The 15,943-nt window shown below is 38.7% G+C and overlaps 1 protein-coding gene across 2 annotated transcripts in view; it reads left to right on the top strand.

The window, feature by feature from the left end:
• The first annotated feature begins 410 nt into the window (after positions 1–410).
• Positions 411–15,943, top strand: part of LOC124553922 — a 42,136-nt gene continuing 26,603 nt past the window's right edge. For both annotated transcript variants that reach the window (XR_006968166.1, XM_047127947.1), the window contains exons 1-3: positions 411–543; positions 5,162–5,230; positions 11,342–11,410. Coding sequence is in view for 1 of the 2 variants with exons in the window: in XM_047127947.1 (XP_046983903.1) it covers positions 11,342–11,410 (69 nt within the window). In the remaining variant the exon portion in view is untranslated. The remainder of the gene's footprint in view (positions 544–5,161; positions 5,231–11,341; positions 11,411–15,943) is intronic.

Genomic DNA, 15,943 nt, shown 5'->3' with positions numbered 1-15,943 from the left:
TGTGTGTGTGTGTGTGTGTGTGTGTGTGTGTGCGCTCTCATTTTGTGTCAAATACTTAGGATGAACATTTAGTTGTGAGAGTGTGATTGTTTTTTCTACATGTCTGTCTGAGCCTCAGCAATCATCATTATGGTGAGTTACCGTAGTACCTATCCTCATTATTATTGATTCTCAGAGTATTTGAGCAAGTTACCTATTGCACGGATTGATCACCATGGTCTCATTTCTTCAACTAGCTGTCTGTTGCTCGTGAAGAGCTGGCCGTACGCAGGATTTCCGAGGTGGGCCAAAAGTGCAGGCTGCTCCTGTGGGTATCTGTAACAGATCGGGCCTGCCGACCTAAAGCCATTTGGTTCCCACTGAGGTGCAGGCCCTGCCTGTCGGATCTAGTCTCACCGACCTGCCCGCAGGCTGGTTCTGTTTGTGTGTGACGTAATGCAGCAGATTTTCACGGTTTATCCGTGGGCCCAGGACTGTGGTGTTCCCCGGCAGGCCAGAGGCCGTGGGCGATGGACTTCAGGAATTACAACTGTCTCGTCATAAGTATGTTGTACAGAGTGGCATTTTATAGACATTTTATTTGTTATAGTTCATTTTGGCACTTAAAAGTACTGTATATGTTAGAAAGCGTGAAAATAAGAAGAAAAAGATTATGCCAGTTGCTGGCGGTTTGTGCTTATATATTTCTCGAAAGAAAAATCCCTGAATACCTGTAAAATAATAGATATAGCACAGTGGGTAATAACCGACAATAATGAACATTGTAGAATCGATATTTCATTGGGGGTCCCCTGCAGTGTTGCTTTACACAATTCTTTCCCACCTTATACACTTCTTTCAAAAGGCCAGCTTTTTCCTGAGGTTATTTCTGAAATCAGTGAAGGTATTTTAAATCTGTCTTGCAACTCCAAGGAAATATGCATTTTTATCACAATGTGTGTTTTGTTTTATTGAAGTAAAATAATATCAGTGGGCCAAATGAAACACACATACTATTTGGCTTGGTTTCCCGATCTAAAAACAGTTCATTACAAAAGAGTTTGATGTTAGTACTTAAGACTTTTGCTCACATCAGGAAACCCCATCTGATTGCTAGATTTTTAAAATATTTCCTCATTTGCACTATTGTACCATACCTGCAAAGACAGATTGTCAACTTACGTCTTAACGTACCTTTGAGATCTCAAAATTTGTCATGGAAAAGTGCTAAAACTTGTCCGGAAATCAGGGAAATATCTTGGAAATTTGTGGCAACCCTGATTATTGTCTTTTAGAATTTGGGGCTGATGTATTGCACTTTTAGTTACAGGTATGGAGAATGTTCTAGAAGTGTTGAAATGTAGAAGCTTTTTTCTTTCTTTCTTTTTTTGTTTTGTGGTATTTTCTGAGAAATTGTTCATCTTCCTAAACACAAAGAGGCACAGGCAAACCTCCATTTATACTGCATCTAGTTGATACAGGGTCTGTGTTAAACAAGAAACTATAATCAAGTGGGGAAGTTGGTTTATTTGAAAAACTATATGGTGTGTCCTCAGATGGAAAACCAGTCCTAAGCAAAGAGGGGAAAGCTGAAAGGTGGAGGAGTATGTATAAGGTCTCTACAAGAGAGGTGAACTTGAAGGCAATATTACAGAAATAGAAAATGACGTAGATCAGATGAGATGGGAGATACTATACTATGAGAAGAATTCGACAGAGCACTGAAATACCTAATTCTAAACAAGGTCCTGGGAGTAGATGAGATCCAACTACTGGTAGCCTTGGGGGAGCCACACCTGACAAAACTCTATCTGGAGTGCAAGATGTATGCAACAGGCAAAATAACCTCAGACTCCAAGTAGAATGTAATAATTGCAGTTCCAAAGAATGTAGCTACTGACAGGAGCGAAAATTATCAAAATATCATTTAATAAGTAATAGTTGTAAAATGCTAACAGGAATTATTTGCAGTAGAATGGGGAATCTGGTAGAAGCCAACATCGGGGAGGATCAGTTTGGATTTCGGAGAAATGTAGGCACACACGAGGCAATACTGACCCTATAACTTATCTTAGAAGATAGGTTAAGGAAAGTCAGACATACATTTATAGCATTTGTAGATTTAGACAGTGTTGACTGGAATACTCCCTTTGAAATTCTGAAGGTAGTGGTGATAAAATACAGGCAGCAAAGGGCTATTTACAACTTATACAGAAAACCAGAGAGCAATTACAAAAGTCTAGGGGCATCAAAGGGAAGGAGTAGCTGGGAAGGGAGTGAGACAATGTTGTAGCCTACCCTTGATGTTATTTAGTCTGTACATTGAACAAGCAGTAAAGAAAACCATAGAAAAATTGGGAGTAGGAATTACAAGTCCAAGGAGAAGAAGTAAAGACCTTGAACTTTGTCAATGAGATTGCAATTCTGTCAGAAACAGGAAAGTACTTGGAAGAGGAGCTTAACGAAATGAGTGGAATATACAATGAACAGCAACAAAAGCAAAACAAGGATAGTGGAATATGATCAAATTAAATCAGGCAATTGTGAGGAAATTAAATGTAGTCAAATTAAATCAGGTGATGGTGAGAAAATTAGATTAGGAAACTGGACACTGAAAGTAGTAAATAAGTTTTGCTATTTAGGCAGAAAAATGACTGAAGATTGTCATAGTAGAGGGGACATAAAATGTTGGCTGGCAATGTCAAGAAAAGCTTTTCTGAAGAAGATTATGAAAAGAAAAGTTGCTACTCACCACATAGTGGAGATGCTGAGTCACAAATAGGCACAAAAAAAAAGACTGTCACAAGTAAATAAAGCATATCTAATATATGGTAAGTAGCAACTTTGCTTTTCATAATATTGTTACATTCCATCCTGGATTTTCCATTGTTGAATTTTCTGAAAAAGAGAAATTTGTTAACATCGAATACAGATTTAAGTGTTAGGAAATCTTTTCTGAAAATATTTGTCTCGAGTGTAGCCATGCAGGGCAGTGAAAAATGAACTGTAAACAGTTTAGACAAGTATAGAAGCTTTTGAAATGTGGTGCTACACATGAATGCTTAAGATTAGATGCGTAAATGATGTAACTAATGAGGAGGTACTGGGGAGAAAAGAAGTTTGTGGCACAACTTGACAGAAAGGCACAATTTGACTGAAAGAAGGGATCAGTTGAGGGGACTCATTCTGAGACATCAAAGGATCACTAAAGTGTGGTGGGTAAAAATCATAGAGGGAGACCGAGAGAGGAATACAGTAAGCAGGTTCAGAAAGATGTAGGCTGCAGTAGTTAGTATGAGATGAAGAGGCTTGCACAGGATAAAGTAGCATGGAGATGTCCATCAGACCAGTGTCGAGATTGATGACTCCGAGAGCAACGTGTTGCTTCTGTAAAATTAAATTTGCCCAAAAATTTATGTATTCTTCTCCCAGAGAGGAAGCTAAAAGTACTGTTTATAGTCAGGTTTTATGTTACAGTGCATTGAGCGTGTAAAATATGTTGCTTTATAATTGGTAGACAGTACTTGTACTTTTCAAAATTTGTTTAATAGAGGACTTGCATAAATAAATAACTGTGCAGTTGTGAGTAATCAGCTGGCTTGTTATGAGAATGATAAGCCTTGCCTTAGATATGCCAGTGCCTTTATCAGAGCAACTAAAATATTCAGTCCTGTAAGTTCAGGATTTTTAGTGTAAAATGAGATGGAAGAAACCTATGCAATATAAGAAGAATATTTCAACAATTAAATGCTGCCAATCAGACTACTAGGTGTCGTACTTGTCATTGACATCTACATCAACATCTACACTCTGCATACCACTGTGAGGTGCATGACAGAGGGCATGTCCCATTGTATCAGTTGTTAGGGTTTCTTCCTGTTCCATTCACATAAGTAGCATGGGAAGAATGGCTGTTTGAATGCCTCTGTGCATGCAGTAATTATTCTAATCTTATCCTCACAATCCCTGTGTGAGCAATACATAGTGGGTTGTAGTATATCCCTAGAGTTATCATTTAAAGCTGGTTCTTGAAGCATACTTAATAGATTTTCTTGGGATAGTTGATGTATATCCTCAAGAGTCTGCCATTTCAGTTCCTTATGCCTGTGTCTCTGTGACACACTCCCGTGGATTAAACAAATCTGTGACCATTTGTGCTGCCCTTCTCTGTGCACATTCATTATCCCTCGTTAGTCCTTTCTGGTACGGGCCCCACACACTTGATCAATATTCTAGAACCAGTTGCACGAGTGATTTGCAAGCAATTTCCTTTGTAGACTGATTAACTTCCACAGGATCCTGTCATCTGCTTTACCCGTGACTGAACCTTTGTGATTATTCCATTTCATATCCGTACAAAGTCTTGCACCCAGGTATTTGTATGAGCTGGCTGATTCCCGACGGTGACTCAATGATGTTATAGTCGTAGGATTCTACATTTTTTTCATTTAGTGAAGTGCAAAATTTTACACTTCTGAACCTTTAAAGCAAGTTTCCAATCTTTGCACCTCTTTGAAATCTCGTCAAGATCTCACTGAATATTTATGCAGCTTCTTTCAGACAGTACTCCAACATAGGTAACTGCAGCATCTGCAAAAGTCTGATGTTACTATTAATATTTCCTACTCACCAAATGGCGGCAGGGGAACACACACACAAAAGGATTTGACTTTTGCAAGCTTTCAGAGCCAGTGGCATTACATTGTATTATCAATAATTGATTATTTCCATTGTTATATTAATATTGTCTAAAAGGTCATTAATGTACAACACATATAGCAAGGGTCCCTACAAACTTCCCTGGGGCATACCCGAAGTTACTTTACATCTGGCGATGACTCTCCATCCAAGATCATACGCTATGTTCTCCCTACCAAAAAGTCCTCAATCCAGTCTCAAGTTTCACTTTATACACCATATGATCATACTTTTGACAATAACAACAGTCATTCTTATCCACTGTACCCATTGAACACTGTGTAAGAGAATTTGTAACTTCATGTCTAAATGCCCTTATAATATTGTGTAATGTTGATTTTTTTTTTAAAGAAAGGGGAAAAAAAAGAACAACAAAACCGTTTGTAAGATGGCTGTACGAATAAAACTAATTTAAAGGGGAAAAAAAAGAGGAAATAAAGAAAAGAGGATAGATAATTGAGTGACCCTTTTTTTCCGCTTTCAGATACCTGGCCAGTGAGATGGAGTTGTACCACTTCTATCAGTCCAGACATTTGTCAAAGAAGTGCAGTTTGTAAGTATTCTGAAACATTGACTGTCGAGTATGCACTGCAGTAATGTGAATATTGACTGAATTCTGTCATGTTGAGAACTTGGATGATGCAGTCTGTGTTTTGTGAGGGGGAAAAAGCTTTCATTAGCAAAGATCACATAAGTTAGTCTGTATTGTTGACAGACGGTTTCAACAGTTGGAGCTGTCGTTTTCTGGTCTTAAGAAATTTCTGTGATGAAACATGTGCCATTGTGAATTTGTAGCTTATGGATAAAACCCAGCACATAGGTTTTTCAAAAACACAACCATTTACAGTTAAAAAAGCAGCTTGTGCACACGAGCATGTTCACATACATAGCACTCACAGAGGCTCGTTAAGTCTTAAAATGTACAGTATACATCAAACTGTAGTTGCACCATATACTTCGGCTGAGGTGTGGATCCACAATGTGTGGAACATTTCTGCAAACATAAACAGATGTGCATTTTGCTGTATATCATGTGCTTCAAGAATTAACAAGCCTCTGTGAGCACTACTTATGCAAACGTGCTCGTATGTACGAGGTGCTTTTTAACTGTAAATGGTTTTATTTTTGGACAATATTATGTATAATATCCTGCATTTTAAGCAGTGTGGCATAAGGTACAAGCTCACAGTGGAACATGTTTCATAACAAACTTTTTTTGAAGACCAGAGGATGACAGAACTGTCAAAACTGGTTGTCCACAATAAAGACTAATTTATGCAATATTGGGTATTGAAAGTTTTGCTCAAGGAATAAATATTACTTCTGTTCCTTATAGCTATCGCAGAGAAGCTGTATGGATGCAGTTTCATATCATATCTGCTACAGTGAAAGACTGAAGTTGAAACAAGGCTGCTGGATAGACATGGGGTGTATATACCCCAGGCTAACTGGGAAATCTGGGGAGAACACAGGAATCTTTAAGATTTCTGATAATTTTTCATTGTTTTAGTTTCCAGTTAAATTCTTGTAATTTTGACGAGTAAGAGCTGATATTCGTAACAAAAATTTTACTTTGGCCCACTAAAGCAGGATAATATTGCAGAAAGAAAACATAAATGAGAGAATAACACCAAAATAAAATTTTAGTTGCAAAGAAAGTGCACCATTTACTACAAAACAAAGTGCACACACAAGTGTCTGCCAACAGCAAAATGTGTTGAAGGCTTTAGGATGAAGACTGTGTTATATTTTGTAACAACAAACTGCTTTCAATGAGTATGATGTCACAAAAGATTACTTTTATAACAGGTCATGGGAAAATATTGAGGATGGCGGTTTGAGAAGCGTTATTTACGAAGTAAATTTCCTATTATGCAAGATGACTTACGTCACATGTGAGAATCTGTGATTAATTTCTTAAATCACAGAACGTTTGACTGTCACTCAAAACTTAACACTTTGAGGGACAGCCGTGTAGAAAAAATTTGGATCTAGAAGACCAGCCATTTATGCCATTATTTAAATATTTCCAGCATATTAGACTGAGTAACTCCTTACAGTGGTTAGCACACTGGTCTCCCATTCGGCAGGACGACAGTTCAGGCCTGCGTCTGGCCATTCTGATTTAGGTTTTCCATAAAAAAAAACTCTCCGAACAGGCCTCGGAAGGCTCAATGGTACCGAACGGCCGCCGTGCCATCCTCAGCCCACAGGCGTCACTGGATGCGGATATGGAGGGGCACGTGGTCAGCACACCGCTCTCCTGGCCGTATATCAGTTTACGAGATGGAAGCCAGTACTTCTCAATCAAGTAGCTCCTCAGTTTGCCTCACAAGGGCTGAGTGCGCCTCGCTTGCCCACAGGGCTTGGCAGACCAGATGGTCACCCATCCGAGTACTAGCCAAGCCCGAAAGCGCTTAACTTCGGTGACCTGACGGGAACCGTTGTTAACGACTGGAGCAAGGCCATTGGCTAGGTTTCCCATGATTTCCCTAAATCGCTTCAGGCAGATGCTGGGATGGTTCCTTATAAAAGGGCATGGCCGACTTCCCCACCCTTCACCTATCCGATGGGACTGATGATCTCGCTGTTTGGTCCCTTCCCCCTAACCAACCAACCAGCCAACCAACCAACCAATCAACCAATCAGCGTATTTGTGTTTGATATATCTTGAAAGGTAACACACTAAAAAAGGACAAGCTTAGTTTTTCATATCTGTTTTATTTCTGTCATAGATTACAAATTATGCAATAACGGTGGCAAAAAGTAAAATTATCCTTCAAAAGCAGTTCGAGGTGAAATCTTGAGCAATTTTCCATGTAATTGGCTTTTCTATGGAAAAGTTGGAGTGCTTGTCAAAGGATCCATAGCATCCTTAAAAAAAAAAAAAATGGCAAAAAGCTTCCGATGACTGGTATATTGTAGGTGATAGCTTATCTTTTCATGTAGCTATACTGAATGGATGTTAATTTAAACCATTAACTTTTCCTATTTGCATATTCGCTCTACTTAACAGTGATGTTGCTATTGGCCGACTACAACACAAGTCCTGTGCTCTGAATATCTGCTGTCATTGGCTGGGGAGTACTGTAACTTGAGCTATGATTGGTGGCAATGGCACATCGCAATCTCGTTTTCGGTGCTTCGAAAGATACCGTGCTTTAATTGGTGGAATTCGTATTTATACTTTTGTAATTTGAAAATATGCGCTGTACATGATGCTGTGCATAAAATATTTTTCCAAAACAGGTTATTTTTTGCTGAAGTACCGGCAGATCAAAACTGTGCGCTGGACCAGAGCTCAAACCAGAGATCTTTGCCATTCTCAGAGCTTTACCTCTGCCAGTATATCTCCTACCTTCCAAGCTTCTCATTCAAAACCTGTGGGACTAACACTTCTGGAAGAAAGGATGTTGAAGAGACATTGTTTAGCCACAGCCTTACTCAGGAAGTTTCGTAATGGCATACACTCCGCTACAGAGTGAAAATTTTTTCTGGTTAATAATTCATGATATTGTCACAAATAATTTACAGAAGAATGGAAAAATTGGTAGAAACCGATCCCAGGGAAGGTAAGTGCAGGTTGTGGAGAAATGTAGCGGTATGTGAGGAAAAAATTATCCTGTGATTTATATTAGAAGATTGGTTAAAGAAAGGGAAACCTGGATTTATAGCATTTGCAGATTCGGAGAATGCTTTTTACAATGTTGACTGGAATATACTCTTAGAAATTCTGTAGATAACAGGTATAAATTATAGTGACCAAACAGGTATCTGCAACTATTACAGAAATCAGACGGCAGTCACAAAGAGTTGAATGACGTGAGAGGGAGATAGTGGTTGTTAATGGAGTGAGGCAGGGTTGTAGCCTATCCTCGATGTGTTTCAATATGTACGTAGAGCATGCAGTAAAGGTAACCAAGGAGAAATTCTTAAATGAAATTAAAGTTCAGAAAGAAGAAATAAAAACTGAGGTTTGCCGAAGACACTGTAATTTTTTCAGAGTCGACAAATTAATTAGAAGAGCAGTGTGGTGTGGGATGTGTAATATCTTCATCAGAGGCTGTAAGATGAACACCATCGAAGGTAAAACAAGGTCAGTGGAAGGTAGATGAATCATGATGTTGAGGGAGTTAGATTAGGAAATGAAATGTGTTTTTCTATCTGGGCAACAAAAAGCTGATGATGCTCAGTGAAGGAGAATATAAAATGCAGACTGTTAGTAGCAAGAAAAGTGTTTTGAGAAAAGAGAAATTTGTTAATATCAAACTAAAAGTATAAGTGTTTGGAAGTCCTTTCTTAGGGTATTTGTCTTGTGTGTAGACTGGTACTGAAATAAAACATGGTTGATAAACAATTCAGATAAGAAGAGAATAGAAACATTTGAAATGTGGTGCTGTGGAATGATGCTGTAGATCAGGTGGATAGATGGAGTAACTAATCAGATTCGCGAAAAAAGAGTTTTGTGGCTCAGTTTCACTAAAAGAAGGGTATGGTTAATAATACTCATACTGAGCAATCACCAGTTTGGTAATGGGAAAGTAACTGGGGTGGGGGGGGGGGGGGGGAGGGGGGGTTAATAATTGGAGATAATGACCAAGGTTTGGCTACTGCTAGCAGGTTGTAATGGATGTAGGTTGCAGTATCATGCATAGATGAAGAGGCTTGCTCAGCATGGACTAGCATGGAGATTTGCATCAAACCAACCTTTGGACTGAAGGCTACATCATCAACAACAACACACTTAATATTGAGGAAATTTAGAAACCACACATTATAATAACGGCAGAGTCTTCTTTTTATTTTTGTTTCACCCGACTTTGCGATATGTTAAATTAATCACTTTTTAATGTTTTGTGCCTATCTGTTAGCAGCTCAGTATTGTTTCATTCTTTTGATCTTGCTTTCCTATCTTCATCAGAGATGTGGATGTTCGTTTGGATTTGATTTTGGAACCTACCCCCCCCCCCCCCCCGCAACCTCTCCTTCCCTCCCTCTCTCCCATTGTGTTCTTCTCCTCCTCTCTCTTTTTCTCCATTTTATTTTTGAACATAGCTCTTGTGATTTGGGGTTATCTGAAGTCCTTTTCCATTTCAGTAATCCATTTTTTTCCTGCAGAAGTAGTCATAATTTATTCAGTTGATCTATTTTCATTCAGAATGAAGATGTATCCATAAAAATGAATTCTTTTTGTCCTAATTGTGTCTGAGAGTTTTTCGGTAGTTTGGTAAAGGGTTTCATTTTTGGTGCGGATTAATTGTTGTGAAATCTGGGGTCAAGAAATGTTTCTAATATCTTTGTTTCTTCTATCTCCAGTCTTTCAACTAGGCCATGGTTGGTGATAGTGTTTCAGCTGCATACAGGGCTTCTGGTTTGACTACTACACTGTTACAATGCTTATTTTTGTGTGCTGTGAGAGGGACCTTTTGTTGTATGTGTTTTTTGCGAGATAGAAGACCAGATCAACTTTACTTCTAATTTCCATTGCCTTTTTCTCGAGCCCATTCCAGCCGATGGATTCTCCAAGGTATTTGAGTTCTTTTATTATCTCTACTTTTTGTTGTTCCATTTTAAAATGTTGTGATGGGTTTTTTATGTTTGTTGTTACATTGGTCTTTTTGAGGGTTTTGAGATCTGTTTTTTCTGTTCAAGGGTCTGTTCTTTGGCTATTTCCCAGGTCTAAGCTAGTAGGGTTATATCATCTGCAAAGGCTAGATAGTTGGCTTTGATGCCTTTTGTTTTGTGCTCCTAGGCAGATTCCGCTATCTCTGTGTTCCAGTCTCCAACAAGTTTTTCTTTGGGGCACTTAACTAGCAGTGGGGGATTCCATCTCCTTAGCTTATACCAGTTTTTATTTCAAAAGGGGTAGTGTTCTCCCATGAATTTGGCTTTGGAATATGTGGTGATAAGGGTCTCTGTGATTGGATTTATATTTTTTGTTATCTAGGGCTAATTCTTTTAGTATATATAAGGGATTCCTGGTGTATTGAGTTGCATGATTTTAAAAACTCAATGAAAGTCATAACATATCATTTTGCTCTTCATTTTTGGTATGTCATGAAGTTTTTGAGGTTTAGTGTTTGTTTTGGGCAGGCTCTTCCTTTCCTGAAGCCAATTTCATATACTTCAAGTTAATTGTCTAACTGGGATTTTGCTCTGTTTAGTAAGACTATGGAGAGTATCTTGTATGTTATGTCTAGGGGGAGATTCCTCCATAGTTGTGATCTGCTTGGGACACTTTCTTATGGAGTGGGTGGACGAGGGCCGTCTTCCATTCATCAGGGGTTTTTCATGTATTCATATTTCTTCAAAAAAGTTGTGGTGAGCGTCTGAGACATTTTTTCCTCAAAGTTCAGCTCGATTCGGTCTCTCTGAGACCTTGTGGTTTTTGAGATTTGAAATGACTGTAATTCCTCAGTGATGGACGGTTCAGAGTTAGGGCTGGTTGTCGAGCTCTTCAAGACCACTTTTCTGTGTTCTTCGTAGTTGAAATGGTTTTGGAAATATTGGAAATTGTTTGCACATATTTCCATTTCTGTCTTCAGTTTCCAAGTTCAGTGGGCTGTATTTGGTTATTTCTCGTTTAAAATTCGTATAAAAGTTCCTTGTGTTGTTTTTTTTTTTTTTTATGAAGATCATTGACTAATTTGTTTTCCACTTGCAGATGAATGACCAAGTGGATGAAGCGGCCACACTCTCACCGGTCCAGATATTCCTCAAAGAAGAAGAAGGTGTAAGTATTCATGAAATACTGACTGTCAGTTACACACTGAAGTAATGAGATAACTCTTAATTGTATTTCATTTACCAGTAGTAGAAAATGCATATACATAAAATTTCTTTTATACTATAGTAGAAAGTCAAACTGGAGAATACGCATTATAATAAGCCACAATTGTACTGTGTATACACACACAGATTAGGTAGATATTTCTAAGGGACTCTTTGCAAATGATACAGTTGTGTACAGTGATTTCACATAACTAGAAAATTATTGTTAAATGCTAGAGGACTTGATGATGATGATGTGCATGTGGTTCAGGGACAGGCAAGTGAAGTACTGTAGATGTGTAAACAGATGAAAAGACTGTCATTGCTCAGTTACTGGGAAAGGACACAACCAGCAATAGCTGCAGTTTCAGGATAAATCAGATGGCAGAAAATTCGTGCTGGACTGGGACTCAAACCCGGATTTCTGGGACTCAAACTCGGATCTCCCGATTTATGTGTTAGGTCGCCATAACCACTTTGGCTATCCATACAGGAGTCATGACAAGAAACACTTCCATATGTCGTCATCTGTGCGTCACAACCTGCACTCTTGCACTTAATTTATAGGGATTGGAAAAATTTACGTTTCTGCTTCAAAATGCAAAATTACGTTTTAGATGCTATTTTGTAGTAAATTGTATCCAGATGAACTATTTTATCAGAGATAATTTGAAATAGCTTGATTCCTGCATAAAAATATTGAAAATGTAACCAGTTTTTGGTTAATGGTATTGTGCATCTTCTGGTGAAGGCCAATTTGTAAAGGTAATGTGTATAAGAACCTTTCTGCAAAATGAAAGTGTACAAATGCAACGACATATCAGTGCACTAAATGATCTGATGCCAGGCCAGTTGTGGGCGGTTGAATGGTCTATTTAAGATACGTGCTGTGTAACACAATGTAGTACTCAGCTGTGGGACCTAGTATTTTATAACAAAGAAATGTGTACATTTGTTTGTTAAAAAAGCCCAAAATATGGTTTAATATGGACATTTCTAAAGTGGCGAATTAGGTGGAGTATGTTTTGAGCAGTGGTTGTATCGAATACTGCTAGATATCAGGCCTGCACTGAGTCGTTAACAATAGTCCGCTAACATCAGCAAGCAGTTGAGCTGTAGCTTTCCCCCAAATATTTTGTGTCACGTGTTGCTTATCATTTTCTGATTTTGAAATAGGTGAAGCTACTAATCCTGATCTGTTACGGATTTCGATTACGAACCTTACAACGTTAGAGGAGATGGGTGATCCCTTTGACAATACTGTTGGCTGTTGCCATGTGAAAGGGAGGCGGGGTTTGTTTCTGCACACCACCCTTCTTCCCTCTGGCAGTCAAAATTCTAGTTTGTTTATGCTTGTGGTCATCTGTCACTATAGCCTGTAGTGTCTGCACTATGTGCCAAAATTCTTCTCCTAATGTTAACATAGCATTATGATATGTTCAGTTCTGCTTCTATGCTAGCTGCCTTGTCTGCTCTGTCTGTAGCATTGTAAAGCATGTGTCGCACACCTATGAATGCCCACAAAAGATAGAAATTAATAGTTTGTAGATTTTGTTATCATCGAATTGTGTAGAAAAGAGAGATAATGTCCAGAAACACCTTAAATTAGAGACGCATTCAGCTCACTGTCAGGAAAAAGCTGTGGCTTTTCAACAGAACAATCATTTTTAAATTCTTAAATATAGCCAAATGAAGAAAAAAAAGGCTAATTTGGAAGAAGAAGGTTTTGGAAGTTTTTGCAAAAGCAAACATTACTGTCACAAAGTTCCCAATCAGCACCTTTCTGTAGCAGTCAGTTTCAAAGAAATAAGGCTTTGTTTATTTTCACTCACGTGACAACCTTTGAGGTAGGTGCATCTAATCATTAAAAGAAATATGAATCTCAACAAAAATAGATGCGAATTTTGCCAAACGAGAGAGAGAGAGAGAGAGAGAGAGAGAGAGAGAGAGAGAGAAAGAGAGAGAGAGAGAGAGAGAGAGAGAGAGAAATTGCAGTACGTGGGGTACATATAGAAGTTTGGGCCTGGCCAAGAGTTGTGCACAGATAGCCAAAACAGTTAAGGTGACCGCTCGTGTAAAGCAGGAAACCTAGGTTCGAGTTCCAGTATGGCACAAATTTTAGTTGTTTCCATTCCATTATACAGCTGATGGTTGTCCATATTTGCAACTGCAAATATGTTTTGTGTATTCCATGTGGGCTGTGGTCAGCACAGTGCTTATTCTTTTGGGCATGCATGTATGTCCAAAGGAACATTGCATCATACTTTTAACAACACAGGCACTGCAATATCATAAAATGTCTGTGTTTATACAGTGTCTGCATCGTCACAATATAATGCTCTTCAGACACGCATGGCTAAAAGCTGTGTATTAACATTATGAAATAAATCTACTTACTTAATATCTGCATCGATGTCAGCATTTTGTTACACACGAAAGTTTGTGCCGGACCAAGACTCGAACTCAAATTTTCCACTCGTTACGAGCGTTCACCTTAACTGCTTCGGCGATCTGAATGTTCCCCCGGGACTGATCCAGACTTCTATATATCGTGTAGTCACATCCCGTATGCCCACACAATTTGCGATTCTTGTGCAGGGAGAGAAGAGTGTTATATTGTCATTTTAGCCTCTCATTGGTGCATATTTGTAATATTTGAACTTTTTCACAACATTATATTATTGTATATAAATTAGTTGTCAGTTGACAGCTCCCACCAGCAATACACGAATGGGACCTGTGCTGGTTTTGCAGGCTCCAACCTTGTTGGCAGTTCCACTGTGCAAATCATTGTTCTTGCTGGTACTCAAGTAGCAAATGTATTTTAATGCGAAAATGTTGTCTAAATGAAGAAAAAATGTAACCTTGGCCCTAATGACAATTAACAGCACTACGGAGGTCTAAATCGTAGTCAACTTAGAGAATTTTTATGTACTTTTTGTAGGAAGTACAGACATCAAACTTAATACTTGTTACAAGTTAAATGTTGACAAAATTTCAAAACGATGTCTTCCTCGAGCATTATGCACGAGTCTCTATAGACCGTATGCTGAAGCTGTGGCGCAATCCCAACTGAGGGATGTTTGGTGAAGACTAGGGACCATATTATACGCATTTGCATGCTGCATATGCATTTGCATATTTCGCTCCTTTTCACCAGTTATTGCATATTTTAATAAAAACTGGTGACATTACATATTTCACTCTTTTTACAATATTTTAAAAATTGAGATGGGTAGTCTCTAGCTCTATCTAGTTTCTATGTCTCACACATTCACTGCACCTAAAACTGCGTGTAATAGCTAACCGAAAGCCCACTGCATGGCGAAATCATTACAGAATAGGAACAGGAAGAGGCGTACAGCGTCAGTGCTCCTGCGCCTGTGCCCCCCGGTTAATCCCCCCCACTCTCCTGCCGTATGCGTTCACAACAAATAAATTAAATTACGCGAGCTTTTAGTCGCACATCCGTTGTTTCAGTTTAGCTTTCTGCTTACTTGTACACAGTTGAACGTGTTAATGATGTGCAGTGTATAACATGTCGTGTGCCATACCACCCGAAAAAAGAATGGTCGTTTCGTGGATAGCTGACCATCCCGGAACATTTACATATGACGGAATTATTTTATGTTGTCAAGTCTGTGAAAAAAATGTTTTGTGCAAAAAAGAAAAAGTTTCAAGTAGATCAGCATGCCGAGACAAATCTTCCTATCACAGGAATGCAGAAGAAAGGTGATGACAAAAATTTCTGATAACAGCAAGTTGCAGTAGCAAAGACTTCTCCAGAGGTAACCAAAAAAGTCTGTTTAACATGGATCTGTGCAGAGCATTCATTGCAAGCAATATTCCTCCTCACAAACTTATAAACTCTATCCTCTAAGGCTTCCTGCAGAAATATTGCTTAAATCAAAATATACCAGATGAATCGACATTGTGTAAAAATTACATACCGACAATGTGCGTAAATGTTCTGGAAGAAATACGCAATGAACTCGAGGGCAACATGATCTGGATTTCAGTTGACGAAACTGCAGACAGTTGTGGCCTGTACTTTGCAAATTTAATTGGTGATGTTTTAAAAGAAGAGCCTTCTTCTTCCTATTTAGTGATCTGCAAAGAACTTGAAAAAGTAAATCATTCTACGATCACTAGATTTGTGATTGAGGGTATTAGAAAAATATATCCAGAATCTTCTGCAGATGCAAGTGTGTTTGTGTTTGAGATGCTGCTCCCTATATGAACAAAGCAGGAAAAGCCCTCAGAGTATTTTATCGTAATTTGATTCGTGTGATGTGCTTTGTTCACTGAGCACATCGCCTTGCTGAATGTAAGTAAACTGATTTCACCCACAGAGAAAGTGTTTCTAAAGGCTCCTGCTCGCATCAAGACCTACAAAGAAAAACTACCAAATGTGCAATGATTATAACGAGTCCGCCTCGTTTGCAAATAGAAACAGGATGTTCGCCTAGGTTTCGGTGCAGATAATGATGCCTTC

The sequence above is a fragment of the Schistocerca americana genome, chromosome 11 (assembly GCF_021461395.2).
Source record: "Schistocerca americana isolate TAMUIC-IGC-003095 chromosome 11, iqSchAmer2.1, whole genome shotgun sequence".
Taxonomy (NCBI): domain Eukaryota; kingdom Metazoa; phylum Arthropoda; class Insecta; order Orthoptera; family Acrididae; genus Schistocerca; species Schistocerca americana.
This window is presented reverse-complemented; position numbering and strand designations above follow the sequence as displayed.